Source organism: Vipera berus (assembly GCF_964194415.1).
Source record: "Vipera berus genome assembly, chromosome: 1".
Taxonomy (NCBI): Eukaryota; Metazoa; Chordata; class Lepidosauria; order Squamata; family Viperidae; genus Vipera; species Vipera berus.
Window position 1 is genome coordinate 97,577,776 of NC_138202.1, and position 20,401 is coordinate 97,598,176.

At 40.7% G+C, this 20,401-nt stretch overlaps 1 protein-coding gene across 1 annotated transcript; it reads right to left on the reverse strand.

Annotated features, from left to right (window-relative positions):
- Positions 1 to 1,352: 1,352 nt before the first annotated feature.
- On the reverse strand, positions 1,353 to 18,612 carry CYB5R2 (cytochrome b5 reductase 2). Its single transcript, XM_081314821.1, has 9 exons — positions 18,489 to 18,612; positions 15,920 to 16,066; positions 13,973 to 14,045; positions 11,858 to 11,964; positions 10,064 to 10,193; positions 5,200 to 5,283; positions 4,272 to 4,357; positions 3,140 to 3,239; positions 1,353 to 1,856 (listed from the first exon to the last, which is right to left on the reverse strand). The coding sequence occupies exons 1-9, from the start codon at positions 18,504 to 18,506 to the stop codon at positions 1,684 to 1,686; spliced, it is 918 nt and encodes a 305-aa protein (XP_081170947.1). The 5' UTR covers positions 18,507 to 18,612; the 3' UTR covers positions 1,353 to 1,683.
- Between the last annotated feature and the right edge of the window lie 1,789 nt (positions 18,613 to 20,401).

Genomic DNA, 20,401 nt, shown 5'->3' on the forward strand with positions numbered 1-20,401 from the left:
CTTGTCTTCTTTATTATCTAAATATTAAAGTCTTCTGTGGAAAATGCTTATGCTCCAAATGGTATCACATATAATTAGGTGATGTCACTCTTAGTTGTATTTACAGCTATTAAGTTGGTTTATATGAAGCACATTTCCCACCAGTAGCTTGGTGTGAAGTTTATGATCGGAAATTGTGCTGTAGTTGCATGGTTATTCTAAATATTGCACCTGCGAAGCTGCATATTTGATTCAGAAGACAAATATTTTGGTCTTGCCAACCGCCCTGAGTCCTTCGGGAGATAGGGCGGGATATAAATCCCATTAATAATAAATAATAAATAAATAGCATATGGTAAATTAGACGGCTTTTTACATGACCACCATCTTTCCTACAAGAAACATCAAGCTAAATGCATCCCTGCTTCTCTTCAGTCAGAGACTGCCCAAAAAAAAACTTCGTCAATAAAGAAGGTGAGGAGCATTCTTTCTCTCTAGGGATGCCTTGGTGTGCTAATGGTTTCATCCAGTTCATCTGGAGTCAATATTTGGGGAAGCAACTCTGAATATAAATTAGCTATTTAAGCCCAGCAAAACCCCAATTGGATTTATTTTGGCCATACTTGAATTAAATCTTTTTAATTGTATGTTTGAAAAACTGCATGTCATAGTTTTTACATTGGTGAAAAACTGAAGTCAGCTTCAGCAACAGTAGCCAGAAGAAGATCCAACAACTGCAAAAAAAATGGACTACAGATCTTACAAGAAGCCACGGGCTCCTTACCACTGTCCCATTGCAATTAATTCCTAACCAACTTTGTTTCAAAAGCGGTTCATGCTTTATACACTAATAAAAATTGACATAAAATCATATGGAAATTCAAAGTCCACAAAATGCAGGGCTTTTTTGTCATAGAATGCCTAGAACGGAGTTCCGGCACCTTTTTTGGATGGAACCTTGTAGGGTAAGCAAGACGTGTTGTATGACGTGTGAGTTCCGGCACCTTTTTCTTTTACAAAAAAAAGCACTGACAAAATGTATCAGCATTTCATTCACGTGAAACAAAAAAAGCTTTATAAAACTTTATTAAGGCTAGGCAAGGCATTAGAAAGTATGAGATAAGAGTCCTCTTTTGAAGGATCAGCACAGGTCCTGTGAAGTCTTTCCCCTCTGTAATGTGTGTTTGTCAGGCACAGGCCTAGAGATGATACCGCAACATGCAACTGAGTTCATTGCTTCATTTGCTTACAGTTAATAGAATCTGGCCAGACTAAAATTGTAACCTAATTTACTAGATACATCCTGAGAGATTCTAGACTGTGTCTACCCTGAACCTCTTCCCACCCACCCCCACCCCCACACACAGCTTGGAGCTGTGCAGCCTTTTACTCTGGGCCTCTCTCTGGAAAAGCTCTATGTTGCCACAAGTCCCTTCCACCCATCCACTGCTTTTCCAGGTGTGCATTCCATTACAGTATTCTTGCACAGACAACACTTCTCTGGGATTGCCAGCCAACCAAAGCAGTTGCAGAATTACACGTTTGGGAAAATTCTTCAAGGTAGCTGTAGGGACACTCCTACAAGTCATGGTTGCTTCAAGGAGGAAAATTTTGCTTACATCAACCCACTCTGCAATGTGCACCTTCAAATGTTTTGCGTAACCATAGTACCTATGACATCTGCTAAGTGAATTACATTCAAGTTCAATAAGCAAATGTGCTCTCTTTTGCATATCCCAGCAATTCAAGATTGGGCTGACAGGCAAATTGAATCATGGGTGGAGGTCCACACATCAGAATCAAAGTGTCCCCAGAGGGGGGAGGAAGATGGTCCTTTATCATGTTTGCAGTAACAAAGCCAGTGCTATACTTCCATCCTGCAACAAAAAGGAAAGAGAAGCTTTATGGCAATGTCTGGGCAGAAGATAGTACTGCACACACTCATGGTGTTCTCATGGCTTCTCCCTTTCAAAGAAATCTAACTAAGCTTGATTTCATTAAATTTGAATGTTATATTTCATAGTAACACGATCATTCTCTTTATATTTAATAATTTCCTCAAACCATATTGATACTTGGATAGCAACATCTGGAGATACCCTGCAAACACACATGGCCAAGATTGTATACCTCTCCTTCAGAGATAGAATCATAACCTTAACTAAGATCAGCTTATCCACTGGTTAAAATGCCAGGCTAGAAACCAGATTTCAAGTTATAGGTCTTAGGCATGAAAGCCAGCTAGGTGACTTTGGGCCAATCACTCTCTCAACCCAACCTGCCTCACAGGGTTGTTGTTTTTGTGGGTAAAATAGGAGGAGGAAGGACTATTATGTATATTCACCACCTTGAGTTATGTATAAAGTAATAAAGGCAGGGTAAAAATCTAACAAATTTGTTGTTGACTTGCACAAACATAATTGCTTAATTACTGTTATTACTACAGGTGGAAAGACTGCATTATGAATTTTCATGCTACTCTTCACCTTCCCGTGTTAAAAAACATGTGTCGCTAACTGTGATAGGTAATCCATTGCTTAGAAACACAGCACAGTAACTATATACTTCTCAAGTAATTTTCTATAAAGACAATATCTGATATTGTACTGCTCAAATCACAGTGGAAAGGTGCTTGGAATAATGGTAATAATTTCAGTCCGGAAAGGCAATGTGTGAAACATTCAAACTCTACTTTGGTAAAAGTGGTGCATCATAGCAAGGCAAACGTCCCATATGATTGCGATAGAGATAAATGTGTTATCTTAAACTGTTCTGTATAGAAGAGTTCACTTAGCCTTTGAGCAACATCAACTTACCATGAGGTGGTCTGTCCAAAGTATAAAGGTAAAGGTAAAGGTTCCCCCGCACATGCGTGCTAGTCGTTTCCGACTCTAGGGGCCGGTGCTCATCTCCGTTTCATAGCCGAAGAGCCAGCGTTTGTCCGAGGACGTCTCCGTGGTCATGTGGCCGGCATGACTAGACGCCAAAGGCGCACGGAACGCTGTTACCTTCCCACCGGAGTGGTCCCTATTTTTCTACTTGCATTTTTACGTGCTTTCGAACTGCTAGGTGGGCAGAAGCTGGGACGAGTAACAAATGTGTTATCTTAAACTGTTCTGTATAGAAGAGTTCACTTAGCCTTTGAGCAACATCAACTTACCATGAGGTGGTCTGTCCAAAGTATACCACAATTTAAATTGGTCTGAGTGGTTTGCAGCTACATCTTCAAGTTCTGGTTTCAGTAATATATCGTGTTCCGTCTGCCAATCAAAAGTCAAGTATCCATTCAGAGTTGAACATTCAGGTTGATACAGAGTCCATTGTTAGTATTAGTTTACCTTTTGATCTAGGATTCTTATTTTATATATTGTTTTGCAGCTTCCCTGTATTCATCAATTCTCTTTGCTGTGGAAGGCAATCTATTCAACCTTCCTAGAAGTGAGTTATTCTCAAGTAGAGTAGCTTGCGTTGTGGGCAATGTGGTTAGAATTAGATGTTAGCAATTCTGTGGAATCAGAAAACTATCAATACCACCAGGGATTTCCTATACATCTGGCACAACATCTTATGCTGGTTCTATTAATTAAATATGCAATTTAGCATTGGGCTTAATAATAAGAATGTGCTAAGTATAATCCCTTTCCAATGAACCCATGGGGCATGCAGAATTAATCTGTCATCACCTGACTGGGCATATATCAGTCTTACACAGGAGGTATATAAGAAGATGAGGAGGCTACTCAAACTATAGTTCTTCCTGGCTACCTCACCATCCTCCCACCTACCTTGGTGGAGCAGTGGGCTAATGCCTCCTTAAGTAACACCAGCTGCCTGCAATTAGTGCAGGTTCGCATCCCACCAGGCTCAAGGTTCACTCAGCCTTCCATCCTTCCGAGGTAGGTAAAATGAGGACCCAGATTGTTGGGGGCAATTAAGCTGACTTTGTAATAATGACGCTTGGGGGGTGTATGAAAGCCCTAATAAGCAGGCATATACATAGAATGAAGGCTACTGCTAAGCTTGTAAGCCGCCCTGAGTCTTCGGAGAAGGGCAGGATATAAATGAAATTAAAATAAAAATAAAAATAAATACCTCTGTTTGAAATCAGCAGCATCCAGCTTTTCATGGAACCAGAAAAAAATGTTTAATTTTCACCAAAGGAAGAGCAATGAAGAAACTTTTTGATATGTATTCGGGAGGATGATGTGGATGTCCAAGCAACTGCTGGTCGCTGTTGCTTTTATAGTGATTTCACAAAAACGGAAAGGCAAACAAAACGTAAGTCAACCAACCTGATTAGCAAAAAGGAGATAACATTTTGTTTTATCGGTAGGGTCCTTTGTGATATGGCGGATCAGCTGAAGCATTGGAGTAATTCCTGTCAAATCAAAGCCAAGGTTCAGAATGAAGTAATATTTTTTCCATAGCCCAAAAGTAGAACCATAACGTTGGGTTCTTATTCCTATCCTTGTCAACTATAAAACTAGGTGGACATTTGTCTGAGCATGAAAGGCATACAAAATAGAACAAATGTGTGCTTTTTTAATACTCAGTGAAGGTAATATAATTCTCCAAAATTTCCAAGATAAGAAAAGAGAGAAAGAGAGAGAAATGATAGATAAAACAGTCATTCCCGAGATTCAAGAATATTGTTATTTAATACTTTGTCTAAGAGGATATCTTTTTTTCTCCTCCTTTTATATTAAATTTAATATATTAAATTATATTAAATAGTCTCACACTATTTAATTTTACATTCAGTTTCTGAGCCACAGGTTCATGGGTAATGACAGAACATTAAATTATACTTAACTATAAAAGAGGATCAGTAGAGAAGAATCTTAAAAGATTTCAAAAATGCCTAGGCTCATAATAAAAATGTGGCTTTTCAAAAGCCAAAGTGTCAAATTGACTAGGACTTTATGTCATAATCAGCGCTTCAAACTGAGTACAGAGTTAGCTTATTAAGCAATTATTTAGACAAGGGTAAGTACTCAAACATTTTTAGAAGTAAATTAAGTTGTGCATCAGATATGACATATCTTCTGTTCCATGCTAAGCCTTGGTCAGGTCTTCTGTGCTTACTCTTTTGCAATAGAGGGGACAATAATAAATATTAATTTGACGAAGTTCCTTTTACAGCATACATCATAATCAGGAAGTATATGGCTTTTTTTAATTTATTCAAGCCTCCCTATTCCCAAAACAAGGAATACCTACCTGTTCCCCCAGCAATCATCCCAAGATGCTTAACAAACTTCATCTTTGCTTCAGACTTTTTATCCAATTTGATAGCAAATTTACCTGTGTAAAATTACAAGCGTCAATTCCAACAAAATTGGACCAGTGCAAAGCTCTGAATCATGGCTATATACATTACTGTATATTAAATCTGCAATATTATATCAATTTCTAAGTGTGAAAACCTGTACAGTGCTAAAGGCCTTCCCTCTCATATATCAGAGTTAAGCTTGATATATACCGGTATTTGAAACTAGCTTGCTGAATAACCCATAATTGCCTGAGCTCATACAAAGCTAAATATTAATCCACAAGTGTACAATCTGAGTCTCCAGAGCAGTTTACGGCTCCTGGAGGTTTTCTTGTGACCTTTGGAACCATGCTATTCAATCTGCTACAATATGAACATCTTTAGATGGTGGCACAGATGTTCTGTAAGTATTTGCTACCATTATAACAGAGTTATAATATTCGGTAAGTATTTGCTAGGATTCTGTAAATATTTGCTACCATCTAATGGTTGGTTACATTCAGCTCAGATCCAATAGTTTGACCAGAGACTCCCAGGAGTTATTACCAAATTATATTTAGTGTAACAGAAAGGGAATTCTATTTGTTATAAATAAGACAACCAGTTTAGTCTAGTAGTTAAGGCACCAGGCTAGAAAGCAGGAGACCATGAGTTCAAGTCCACCCTTACCCACAAAAGCCAGCTGGGTCTCAGCCCAACCCACCTCACAGGGTCGTTGTGAAAAAAATTGGAGGAGGAAGATGTGTTGGAAATGTTTGCCACCTTGAGTTATTTGTAAAAACAACAGATAGGATACAAAGAAATAAACAGAATAATGTGGTATTTGTTGAATGCCATATTCCAGACTTCCCCAAACCTTCGGGGTTGGCGGCCCAAAGGGAGGGAGGAGGGAAAGAAGGGATGATTTTCTGGGGGGGGATAAATGCATGTCCCCTTCATGGATTACTGCCTTGTCGTGGCGAAGGGGCTTGCGTAATTCAATGAAGCTATGAGCTATGCCGTGCAGGGCCACCCAAGACGGACAGGTCATAGCCGAGAGTTCTGACAAAACGTGATCCACTGGAGAAGGAAATGGCAACCCACTCCAGTATCTTTGCCATGAAAACCCTATGGACAGTACCAAAAGGCAAAACGATATGACGCTGGAAGATGAGCCCCTCAGGTCGGAAGGCGTCCAATATGCTACTGAGGAAGAGCAGAGGGCTAGTACTAGTAGCGCCAGAAAGAATGAAGCGACTGGGCCAAAGCCGAAAGGACGCTCAGCTGTGGATGTGTCTGGTGGTGAAAGGAAAGTCCGATGCTGTAAAGATTTTTTCTCCATAGGAACCTGGAATGTAAGATCCATGAATCAAGGCAAGTTGGACGTGGTCAAACAAGAGATGATAAGACTGAACATCGACATCTTAGGTATCAGCGAACTAAAATGGACAGGAATGGGTGAATTTAATTCAGATGACCATCAGGTATACTACTGCGGACAAGAATCCCTCAGAAGAAATGGAGTAGCCTTCATAGTCAATAAAAGAGTAGGAAAAGCAATACTGGGATACAATCCTCAAAATGACAGAATGATCTCAGTTCGAATCCAAGGCAAACCATTTAATATCACAGTAGTCCAAGTCTATGCCCCAACCACCGGTGCTGAAGAGGATGAAATTGACCGGTTCTACGAAGCCCTACAGCACCTTATAGAACTAACACCAAAAAATGATGTCCTTATCATCATGGGGGATTGGAATGCTAAAGTAGGAAGCCAAAAGATAACCGGAATAACAGGCAACTTTGGCCTTGGAGTACAAAATGAAGCAGGGCACAGGCTGATAGAATTTTGTCAAGATAATACGATGGTCATAGCAAACACTCTTTTCCAACAACCCAAGAGACGGCTCTACACATGGACATCACCAGACGGTCAACACAGAAATCAGATTGACTATATGCTCTGCAGCCAAAGATGGAGAAGCTCTATACAGTCAGTAAAAACAAGACCAGGAGCTGACTGTGGCTCAGACCATGAGCTTCTCCTTGCAAAGTTTAGGCTTAAACTGAAGAAAGTAGGGAAAAGCACTAGGCCACTCAGGTATGAATTAAATCATATCCCTGTTGAATATACAGTAGAGGTGACAAATAGATTTAAGGAATTAGATCTGATAGACAGAGTGCCTGAAGAACTATGGACAGAGGTTCGTGACATTGTACAACAGGTAGCAACCAAAACCATCCCAAAGAAAAAGAAATGCAAGAAAGCAAAATGGCTGTCTGAGGAAGCTTTGCAAATAGCTGAGGAAAGGAGGGAAGCGAAAGGAAAGGGAGAAAAACATAGATATGCCCAATTGAATGCAGAATTCCAGAGAATAGCTAGAAGAGATAAGAATGCCTTCTTAAATGAACAGTGCAAAGAAATAGAAGAAAACAATAGAATAGGGAGGACCAGAGATCTTTTCAAGAAAATTGGAGAGATGAAGGGAACGTTTAATGCAAAAATGGGCATGATAAAGGACCAAAATGGCAGGGACCTAACAGAGGCAGAAGAGATTAAGAAGAGGTGGCAAAATTACACAGAAGAACTATACAAGAATGAGCTTAACGTCCCTGATAATCACAATGAGGTGGTCACTGACCTCGAGCCAGACATCCTAGAATGTGAAGTGAAGTGGGCCTTAGAAAAGCTGAGCAACAACAAAGCTAGTGGAGGTGACAGTATTCCAGCTGAGCTATTCAAAATCTTAAAAGACAGTGCAGTAAAAGTGCTACACTCAATTTGCCAGCAAATTTGGAAAACTCAACAGTGGCCACAGGATTGGAAAAGATCAGTTTACATTCCAATTCCAAAGAAAGGCAGTGCCAAAGAATGTTCAAACTATCGCACCATTGCACTCATTTCCCATGCTAGTAAAGTCATGCTTAAAATCCTACAAGCTAGACTTCAGCAGTATGTGGATCGAGAACTACCAGAAGTACAGGCAGGATTTCGAAGAGGCAGAGGAACTAGAGATCAAATTGCCAACATACGCTGGATCATGGAGAAAGCTAGGGAGTTCCAGAAAAACATCTACTTCTGCTTCATTGACTATGCTAAAGCCTTTGATTGTGTGGATCATAACAAACTGTGGCAAGTTCTTAAAGAGATGGGAGTACCAGACCATCTTATTTGTCTCTTGAGAAACCTATATGCGGGTCAAGAAGCAACAGTGAGAACTGGACACGGAACCACTGATTGGTTCAAAATTGGGAAAGGAGTCCGGCAAGGCTGTATACTGTCGCCCTGCCTATTTAACTTATATGCAGAGCACATCATGAGAAAGGCAGGGCTAGATGAATCAAAAGTTGGAATTAAGATTGCCGGAAGAAATATCAACAACCTAAGATATGCAGATGATACCACTCTAATGGCAGAAAGTGAAGAAGAACTAAAGAGCCTCGTGTTGCGGGTGAAGAAGGAGAGTGCAAAACTTGGGTTGAAACTAAACATTAAGAAAACCAAGATCATGGCATCTGGCCCTCTCAATTCCTGGCAAATAGATGGGGAAGAAATGGAGGTAGTGACAGATTTTATTTTCCTGGGCTCCAAGATCACTGCAGATGGGGACTGTAGCCAAGAAATTAAAAGACGCTTGCTCCTTGGGAGGAAAGCCATGGCAAATTTAGACAGCACACTAAAAAGCAGAGACATCACCCTGTCAACAAAAGTGCGTATAGTCAAGGCTATGGTCTTCCCAGTTGCAATGTATGGCAGTGAAAGCTGGACCATAAGAAAGGCTGAGCGCCAAAGAATTGAAGCCTTTGAACTATGGTGCTGGAGAAGACTCCTGCGAGTTCCTTGGACTGCAAGGCGATCAAACCGGTCAGTCCTAGAGGAGATCAACCCTGACTGCTCTTTAGAAGGCCAGATCCTGAAGCTAAAACTCAAATACTTTGGCCACCTAATGAGAAGGAAGGACTCACTGGAGAAGAGCCTAATGCTGGGAAAGATTGAGGGCAATAGAAGAAGGGGACGACAGAGAATGAGGTGGCTGGATGGAGTCATTGAAGCAGTAGGCGTGAGCTTAGATGGACTCCAGAAGATGGTAGAGGACAGGAAGGCCTGGAGGAACATTGTCCATAGGGTCGCGATGGGTCGGACACGACTTCGCAACTAACAACAACAAAAAATGCATGTGTGCATGTGTGCTCATGCAGCAACACCCACTGCTTGCATAAGTGGGTGCCTGTGACAACGCTTGTATGAGTGGACCCGTGAATGCCCGTGACGCTCGTGGTAATGTTTATACATGTGGGGCCGCGAACACTTGCAATGCTTGCAATGCTCCTGCAAGTGGGGCTGTGCACGCACGTGCAGACACAAGCACTGGCCAGCCACTCATGCGGCCTGGAGGCCAATAGGCCCAGCCCGCTAGTGGACCACAGCCCACAGATTGGGGACCCCTGCCTATTTAATGAATTATATTCAACCACATGAATAATGTGATATTCATTAACAGCAGGAGAGGAGAGGGAAAAAGTATGCTAAAGTTGGAGATGCTATCTGTAAAATATCCCCAAATTATTGTAGGTCAAGTGGCTACGAAGCACACACAAACAACTTAAAATTGATTGCACGGGCAAAAGATCTAAGGTTTGTTTAACTTGTGACATGCTATATTATCCGCCCAGAGTCTCTCTGTAGAGAGATGGGTAGTTTCAAAACTTAATAAATAAAATAAAAAATAAATATCTCTCATCTCTCTCATCTCTCATTTTATTTCTTCAAAAGCAGTTGATTAAACCTATTCATAATTATAAACTTCTTGGGACTTGACAATGAAATAGTACCTGATCCTTTATAAACCAGAAGCCCATTAGGCCCTCTGAAATCCATGGTGTCACCAATCTTCATGGCATCTAAGTACTGGGACATCTTTCCACCTTCAGGAAATTTTGGGTGAACATTTTTGTGGTAAACCTAGAAAGAATACACACACATGCAATAACTGACAGTGGTCTGTATTGGAAAAGATCATTCTATTTTGTACTATTATATAAATCATGAATTAGAAGCCAGAAAAAGCCACATTTCTCCTGTTTACGCTCTATAAAACAAATCCACTGCACTGCTAGGGGCAAATAATTTTATCCTCAATAAAGTTACAAGAGTATTAACCTAGACTGTTATTTTTGGCCAATTATGAAGTATTTAATTATATCCCCTAAACTCTGCTGAAGATGTTACCTATCCTGGTAAGAAAACGTTTGGAACCAACCCACAAGCTCAGAGAACAAACCTTCACCCTCAATTATGTATTTTACCAGGTATTTAGTGGCCCTATTTATGTACTTGTTTTAGACTCCAAATTGTTTGGGAGCGAGTTGCCTTAAATACCATCTTAAATATAAGCTGGATCTTTAGAATTCCTTCTCTATAGTGTCCTCTCTTCATATAGCAAGTAGGGAAAGCTCTAATGAGAAGGCCTTTTCAGTTATAGAACAGTTTCCCCAGAGAAATTCATCTGAAGACACATTAATGATCTTTTCACAATGGGGAAAGAACTTTTTAATTAACCTTTTGAAGAACATGTACTCTAGGCTGAGCTTCTTTATTTATAACCTGTTTTAAGTATAACTGTTTTATACTGTAGCGGGTTTTAATGTTAGATATGTTTTGTGAGGTCTTAAGAGAATGCGTGCCTCAAGGAAGCAACATTAACATGGTAAATAAAAATGAATAAACCCAAAACCATGATCAACATCACTTCAGAGTAATTTTGAATACGTTGCTTACTAAGCTCTGGATGATATTATTTCTTCATTATACATACAGGCAGAACCAAACATAGTATGGTCAAGAAGAACTATTCACTCTGGGTCTTTATCTCAAATTAGACATAAAATACTTGGTTTAAAAAAACTGTTTTAAATTTATATCACATTCTATCTTTTGATACCCTGGTATGTCAATATCCATTAAGACTTTTTACTTTTACTATGAACAAGAAATTCAAATCAGGACTCCTCAGATGTTTTAGAAGCACCTATAGTAAGTAGGTACATTGGTTTTGCTGAGAAAAGTAAGAAAATTAAATAAGCTATAGAGAAGTAGATTTTTCATCATTTACTCATTCTTCTTCTCGGTCTCAGTGCTTTATCTCTAAAATAATTGTGCACAGTATTCCAACCATATATTCAAAGATAATTTCTAGATATCAAATGTGGTATATTGTCTGTTTTTAACAGCTGCAAAGAAGAAGTGAGGGTCAAACTATTCTCTAAAGCACCAGAGGGCAAGACAAGAAACAATGGTTGGAAACTGACCAAAGAGAGAAGCAACCTGGAATTAAGGAGAAACCTCCTAATAGTGAGAACAATTAACCAGTGGAACAGCTTGTCTCCAGAAGTTATAGGGGCTTCATCACTGGAGGTTTTTAAGAAGAGACTGGACAGTCACTTATCTGAAATGGTATAGGCTCTCCTGCTTGAGCAGGGGGCTGGCGTAGAAGACTTCCAAGGTCCCTTCCTGCTCTATTCTATTCTAATTTGACTTATGTAACTTGACTATTAGGGACCAATTTATTTGAGAAACATAGCAACCAAAACAGACTAATTTACCTGGTCAAAACCGTTTAAACCTACCTTTATTACTAAATCAACATATCCTTTCACTTCATCACTAGAAACTGGTGTATAAGCCCGAATCACAAGGTTATCACTGACTTTGGCAGAGAGGTATACATGTTGGCCTAGAGAAAAATAGTTATAGTTCCAAAGTTTATTATTATGGCATTAAAGAAGAAAGCAAATGATTTGGGATCCCTTTTCAAACTGGATAACATCTGCAAAATTGGTTGGGAACACAATTCTTCTCATCCCCAGAGAGAAATGTCAATTCTTATATACCTAGTTAAGAAAGAAGGAGAACCTCCTATAGTTGTAAAGATAAACATAAAAATGCTGGGTGGGAGTGGAAGAAGTAAGTTCCAACTAGCTGATAAGAAAATAATAACTGGAAATATACAAATCCCCGTGAACTGAAGATCCTGCAAAGGTGTGGAGTGTCATCATTCAAGCTTGTGAAAAAGTAGAAGGCCACCAAACAAAACATGACATTAACTGCATGACTGAAGTTATGAGCATGTGTTAATTAACTATGGCAGCCTGAACTTTAGTGTTCAGGACAGGGGATTAACTCTTTTCTTCGCATAACTTGACCACCTCTCTTAAGGCATTTGTTTGGCAGATACATCTTAAAGAGGTTAATGACTATATTAAAAGGATTGCAGCAGACAGCATGCCTGTTGAAATAAAATACAGATGCAGCTGCAATCAACAGTTAAATTCCAACCTATTTTGAGTAGTTTCTGCCTTTTCCAAAAGTTAAGAGATCACAGTACAGTGCTAGAATTCTACCTCATTGGAGACCTATCTTTTATGCTAAAATATCTGCCTAGTTTCCTAACCTGTTTCTAGTTTAATAATTCCTTGTCATCTATGTCTTCACCATCCATGAGTCACACCTGGCTTGGAAAAACCATGACTGACCACTATTTAAAACTGAAATATTTTATTCTCCCCGGTGTTCAATGAGAGATGAGTTTTAAATACTGTATATGCCACCTTTCGGCTGTAGTTTACTTCTATGGCCTCTGTGTTTTACTTTCTCATTTTATTTTGCAATCCCCATTATGATATATTAAAGGACAGTATATAAACACCTGCAATAAAAGAACTTTAATAATAAGGCAAGTCAGCCTGTGTGAAACTCTAGTTCAGTGTTTTTCAACCTTTTTTGGGCAAAGGCACACTTGTTTCATGAAAAAAATCACGAGGCACTCCACCATTAGAAAATGTTAAAAAATTTAACTCTGTGCCTATATTGACTATATATAAAGTAATTCTCTTGAATAGGAATCAAATAAACACAAAGAAAGTATTTTATAATTACTTTTCAATTTTTCCCACGGCACACCAGGCAACATCTCACGGCACACTAGTGTGCCGCGGAACAGTGGTTGAAAAACACTGCTCTAGTTAAGCAAATCATCTATCAGGGAATGGATAGATGTCTGGGCATCATATAGTTTCCTGTAAAAAGGACAGGGTAAGGTACGTCCCTCAAAGAAGGTGGGTGGCAGAGCCGTAAGAAGAGAAAAGAACATGTGCACACAGCTGGATGCCTCACAACTGGATGGTTTCCACCCATATTTCCCAGAACTGATAGATAACCTCTTCTGCAACACAATTAGTTAAAAATAAAGTCAACTCTTGTCCATTGGATTTATCCAGGAAAGTTTGCCATGACTGCATTTTGACTGCTTCCCCTACAATGTGAACAAGTTCCAGCCTAAGTATGTCTTAACCCATCAGCATCCATTTAAGAGAGTTGTTGAATGAAATAGTAAGTGTAACTTAGTAAGCGTAACTACTTACTTGGAAGTAACTTTGCTACTCAGTTTGATACAGACTGTGAATTAATTTTCAGTCCTTTGGATCCAGTGAACACTATTCACTTATAATGCTGACCAATGCTGTTGAAAACAGACTGTTATCTCTAAGAGTCTTTGCATACTATAGTATTTATTCAACATCTCAACATTAAAATCACTTATGATTTCAAGGAGATAACTAACAAAAGATTTTGTGCAGTGCTAAAAAAAACCAGCTTCCGTATCAAACAAGTTTCAGAGAAGGGCTTTTCAAAGATGTTGGGACTCTGCATCAGGAAGTGATGAAGAATAAGGCTATGCTTACCTACAGGCAAGCCCAATATGTGTTTCGGTGATGGAAGTGCAAATCGAAATCTCCTGGTGTCATGGCTGATATCCTGGGGAAAAGCAATCAGGTGAAAAACATTGAGCAATAAAGCATCACAAAAATAATTTAAGACCTTTTCATCATGACAAGCCTCACTTTCCATGTGCTAAAATATACAGCTGAGGAAAAAGGGGGGAGGCACCATAAATGATAAGGGGGAACTGAGGATACCAAAAGTGACCTAGCCATAACAAGGCAGAGAACGTACAAGATCTTTGGACATTGGTTCATTCGGAGATCTCAAACATTCAGCTTGTGGCCATATCTGGCCCACTGAGAGTTTTTTGGTTTGGCCTATGGCAGCCTCACCCATAAGACACTACTGCCTCAGCTTCTCCTCCCATCCCCACTGTGTGCATCTGGCCATGCCTGGCAGCCAGCATCTCAATAGGGTGACCATGCCTCCTGGGTTTATCATTTGTCCCAGATTTTCAAGCTCCAGGCACCCATTTCCCATGTTTTTTCCCTGGCATTGCTGGATTCTCTCCCATAGTGAATAGCACGTTACTCTTCCCCCACAGAGAAAGCCAACACTGCAACCCTGTGTGAGAGAAACTGATGCCGTATAAGCAGGCACTGGGGGGTGGGTGGGTGTAAAAGTGAAGTCTGAGCCTCACAAGCTGTGCAGCAGGGAAGAAGGCTGCCTTTGCTTTTCCCTCAACACATTGGCTTGTGTGTCTTCTCATTTCACTTCCCTTGAATCAGATAGTTTGCCTATCAGTGAAGAACCACAGCTGTAATTCCCTTGAGGTGCTATAGGGATAGACAGTGAGGTCAGTGGGAAACACAGGAAAATTAAAAACATTCAGAAGATTTATGTAATTTTAATATGTGTTTATTATTTTTTAATGTCCCCCTATCTCTCTCAAAGTGTCCCAGTTTGGATAATATGGTTGCCAATCGATGAGAAACATGGTTGGTTGCCACACCAGGAATATGACGTTGAGTACACTGAATAATGTACCTTATATATTTCATATAAAACATGCAGTTTCAATTCAGTTTTTAATATTTCTATGGACATGAATGCGGCCCACCAGGTAGCATACTTTATGCACTGTGGGCCCCATAATCATTTAAGTTTTAATTCCTTGGAATATTTCTTTTTCTTTCTTTTTATGCCTCTATTAGATCACTGCACAACCGCACAGAACTGAATATACAACATACCCAGTTGTGGGTTGGGAAAATCTTGTACACGCTGGATTAGAATTTCAAGCGGTATCTACTCTGTTGCTGCTTCAGTATATCAGAACTGCTGTTACTGAACATTATGCAATATCCCAAGGGCAAAATTTCAAAATAACTTGGCACATTTATGGCCTTCCAAACATGAGAAAATAGATGTAAGTCAATATCGCATGCTCAAATCTTAATGTTTCTGAACAGACACAATCTTTTCAGTGCACATGCTTTCTGTGCCAAAGGCTCGAATCCAACCCCTGCAATCTCTCATTTAAAATATAGATCTCCAACTTGGCACATTGCTGTCAAGAGTTTTATCTGGCATTTTCATACATTCAAGCCAAAAAAGAAAGAAAGAAAGAAAGAAAGAAAGAAAGAGAGAGAGAGAGAGAGAGAGAGAGAGACAGACAGACAGACAGGGAGGGAGGGAGGGAGGGAGGGAGGGAGGGAGGGAGGGAGGAAGGAAGGGAAGAAAGAAAAAGAAAGAAAGAAAGAGACAGAGAGAGAGAGAGAGGGAGGGAGGGAGGGAGGGAGGGAGGGAGGAAGGAAAGGAAGAAAGAAAGAAAGAAAGAAAGAAAGAAAGAAAGAGAGAGAGAGAGAGAGAGAGAGAGAGAGAGAGAGAAAGAAAGAAAGAAAGAAAGAAAGAAAGAAAGAAAGAAAGAAAGAAAGAAAGAAAGAAAGAAAGAAATGACAGCTCACCTCTTTCTCCATCAAAGACAATGGATATTTGATATTTGGATCCTGCAAGGTCACTGGATCTTTCTTCCTCTGAGATCCAATTATTTTATAAAGCAGAAATAGCATAGATGGTACAATTGCAGCCACAGCAATCAAAACAGAAATGTCCTAAAAGATGGGGGGGGGGAAGCACAGGTATGCAAAAAGAATGAAAACTCCACTGCAAAGATGTACTCTCTTCTCAGTCAGATTATCATCAAATTGATCAGCTTTAAATCTATTGACCAAACCTCGATCCTGCATGTGGCATCCAGAGACAATGTCACAATCCAGAACATAGCAGAATTCCCTAACCCCATTTAACATTTTAAAGACTTTAGAAAAAATATATGGGAAGCTATCATGCTGTAAAGCAAAGCACCAGTTTCAAGAATAAGCAGTATCGGTAGTCCTCAAGTTACGACCACAGTTGAGCCCAAAATGTATGCTGCTAAGTGAAACATTTAAGTGAGTTTTATCCCATTTTATGACTTTTCTTGCCACAGTTATATTTATATTTATATTTATTAAACTTATATACCGCCATTCTCCCGTAGGACCCAGGGCGGTTCACAGGCAATTAAAACAACATTACAATACAAAAATTAATACCAATTAAAATAGATTAAATTTTCCTTAATTAAAATCTAAAACCCCTATAACTCTGATTAAAATCCCAATTACAATAAGTTAAAAATTTTTTTAAAAAATCCTCAGTCCTGGCCGGAAAGCTCAAAGAGCCAGGTCTTCAGGTCCCGGTGGAACGAACGAAAATCAGGGGCAGTCCTAAGCTCCATGGGCAGCTGGTTCCAGAGGGCAGGTGCGCCCACAGAGAAGGCCCTCCCCCTGGGTGTTGCCAGCCGGCAATCCTTTGCCGGCGGCACCCTGAGAAGGCCCTCCCTGTGGGAGCGCACAGGACGAAGGGAACTTGATGCCGGCAGCAGGTGTTCCCTCAGATATCCCGGACCCAAGCCATTTAGGGTTTTATAGGTCATCACCAGTTGCTAAGTGAATCACTGCAGTTGTTCAATTAGTAACACAGCTGTTAAGTGAATCTGTCTTCCCCATTGACTTTGCTTGTCGGAATGTCTCAAAAGCTGATCCCATGACCCCAGGACATTGCAACCGTCATACGTAAGAACCAGTTGCCAAACATCTGAATTTTGATCATGTGACCATGGGGGGGGGGATGCTGCAATGGTCGTGTGAAAACAGTCATAAGTCACTTTTTTCAGCACTGTTGTAACTTTGAACGGTTACTAAATGAACTCTTGTAAGTTGAGGACTACCTGAATTTCCATGATGCCTGAGTGCACCCAGAATCAATCTTAGAAAATGAAATAATAATAATAATAATAATAATAATAATAATAATAATAATAATAATAATAATAATAATAATAATAATAATAATAATAATAATAATAATAATAATAATAATAATTGGAAGGGACCTTGGAGGTCTTCTAGTCCAACCCCCTGCTCAGGCAGGGAACCCAACCATTTCAGACAAATGGTTGTCCAGTCTCTTCTTAAAAACTTCCAGTGTTGGAGTGTTTGGCCCAGGCTTTTGTTCATCTGACACATGGAAGTTTGGTGACTTGCTCTCAAAATCCAAAATGTGCCCACCAAAAAGACCAAGGACCCAGAGAAGGAGCAACTTGTCTAAAAGTTATACAGTCTGCTTTATGACTAAGGAAAATTTAAGCTTTCGGTTTATTAAAGACAAGGGCAGAATTCATTAACTATATGTGATTCTGGATAATGAAAAGGCATTTCTCTAACCTCCATTTATCACTTTCCCACCTAAGAAATGTGAAACTTGTCTTAATGCCGACATGCACGGCTATATGAACAAGTTAGTTCAAGTTGCAGCTTTTCAGAGGTGGAGCATATATGAGTTGTACTTTTTCACTACCACTTCTTGTGCCAACTTTTTAGATTTGTGTCCAAGCTGGGAAAAAATAAAAATAAATCTACAGCATTACTTCAGATCATCAGACAATAGATAAAGGAATAAATTACCACAAATGGAAGTGTTAATGCTGGTAACCATAAGCCACCACCCACCCACCCTGCCTTCAAACATATAATTTCTTTGATTAAGAGGGGTCCCTTAGGCTTTGAAGTCAAAAATCTCTGCTTGTTGTGGGAATCCAGATTTAAAGTATTAACCGGACTGCCTATCCAATGAGCAGAAGCCCGCCCTACGCTGTGACACCGCATTTGTAAGGAAACGTCTCCAAAAAGGCAGCTACAATGTGCCTTACGAATATAAGGCGAATGTCCCAGGTCCAGGATAATGTTGCAGGGTCCAATCTGGGTCGGTCACCGGGACCAGAGATTTTGTCTTCCGAGCTTTCGGATTAGAAAGCTTGGAAGACAAGACCTCGAATCCCGGCGAGCAACCCAGATTGGATCCTGCAGAATCTGCCTTCCTGGAACTGCCTGAGCAGGGGGCGGGGAGGGGTGTTGGACTAGAAGACCTCCAAGGTCCCTTCTTGTTATTCTATTCCATTCTTGCCAGCCAGGGGGCTTCGGTGTCGCTTACCCAGCTGATCGGCTCCATGGCAGCAGTTCCTCCGCAGGCAAGAACGGAGGGCGAAAAAGCCGAAGTAGCTTCGCAGGTTCCTCTCTTCCCCGCTTCTGGAGCTCTCGCCGCGCCTTCCCACGGCCTCAAGCTTCTCGCTGCTTCGGCTGCTCCAGAGGACAAAAGGGCGCCGCTGGCTTGGCTCGGCGCCCGCTATTGCAACACCTGCTCTGGCTTTCTCCAGGCTGCGTACCTGTTCTGCAAAGGCTAGGGCGCGGGTAGGCAACCTTGGCTCTTTTATGACTCGTGGACTTCAACTACCAGAATTCCTGAGCCAGCCATGCTGGCTCAGGAATTCTGGGAGTTGAAGTCCACGAGTCATAAAAGAGCCAAGGTTGCCTACCCCTGGGCTAGGGTGATAGCAGAGGTCGGCGCCCATTGGGTGGCAGGGGAGGGGCGGCCCCGAGGTAGCCCCGAGGACTGCCGGGCGCGGGACAGTGATTGAAAGGGAGTCCCTTAGTTTCCCCTCCCCCCCTTGATCTTGGACAATGGGGTTCATAGGTTTAGGGTAGACCTTCCCCTCCAGTTTTACTATTCCGTTCCTTAATAAGATGAAAAATTATATTTTCAGCAAGATTGATCAGAGAAGACTCTCTGGGCCACCAAGAAAAGCTCAGCTTGCCCGTTGATGCTTTAGACCAGGGGTAGGCAACCTTGGCTCTTTTATGACTTGTGGACTTCGACTCCCAGAATTCCTGAGCCAGCATGGCTCAGCATGGAAACCTCTTCCCTTTCTCCTCAGCATGGCTGGCTCAGGAATTCTGGGAGTTGAAGTCCACGAGTCATAAAAGAGCCAAGGTTGCCTACCCCTGCTTTAGACACTCTTCATTTAGAAGAGCTGCTGAACTCAAGTACTTGGAGGTAGCTGGTGCGCTCTGCCTTTTTCTATAGGATTTTTTGGGGTTCCTTAGGTTTCTGCTTTCAGAGGCCCTTTGGTTGGACACAGAATGACTACAGAAATACGTTGTGCCTTGCAGCATTCTTGGATGTAAAACTGTGAATAGAAAGTTGGGGTATAAATCCCAATTAAATTGAGTTTATTTCTCATATTAAAAGGTAGGTGGATCCTTGGGGATGCCCTAGAATCTTGGGTCAATAGAAAGAAAAGAAATAGAGGGTTGGGGAGCAACTCACCAACCTGGGCTTATCTTAAAAAATGCTAAGAACTCTCAGTCTTTATTTGGATAGGTGATCAATGGAAAAAACAACATGCCACTGTCTTTCATTAGAGGAAAGGGGTCCCGCAAGTGGCAGGCAAGTGTGCTAAGCTTTATTTGTGCAATCATCCCTGCCCTTCCCCGCCACTGCCACTGCTGGTCCACAGACCCAAAAAGGTTGAGGACCGTTGCCTTAGAGCAGGGGTAGGCAACCTTGGCTCTTTTACGACTTGTGGACTTCAACTCCCAGAATTCCTGAGCCAGCCAGGAATTCTGGGAGTTGAAGTCCACGAGTCGTAAAAGAGCCAAGGTTGCCTACCACTGCCTTAGAGCATTATTTGAAAACATATAGCAAACATCTCAGTTAAAAATCCCTCTACATACATTTATTTGCAGCCTTTGCAAGTATGATGGAGAAAAACCTATATAACTCTATAATTTTCATCAGGAATCTGGACATTGTTGATTATTGTATAAGTAATAATACAATCACATACATTTCTTGCCTTGCAATCAGTAGCGCTGCTAAATCCTTATTTTTGTCCCTTTTTCTCCTCACTTCAGCAGATAGTTAACAATATGGAAAAAATATATATTCATCTATACTATAAAGTTACTGTAAAAACAAGGTGCACTCTTTTTTTAAAAAAAGTTAGAACTCCTAACTCATTCAGTGCTTTTCCTACTACTGAGTAATTCTTAATGCATACAGAAACT

Bases quoted from the DNA above. Each gene is read 5' to 3' on its own strand.
- CYB5R2 (XM_081314821.1), bottom strand. The intron at 14,046-15,919 runs GTGAGCTGTCAT...GCTTTTCCCCAG, and splicing joins TGTCTTTGATGGAGAAAGAG to GATATCAGCCATGACACCAG. The intron at 1,857-3,139 runs GTAAGTTGATGT...TTTTTGTTGCAG, and splicing joins TTTGGACAGACCACCTCATG to GATGGAAGTATAGCACTGGC.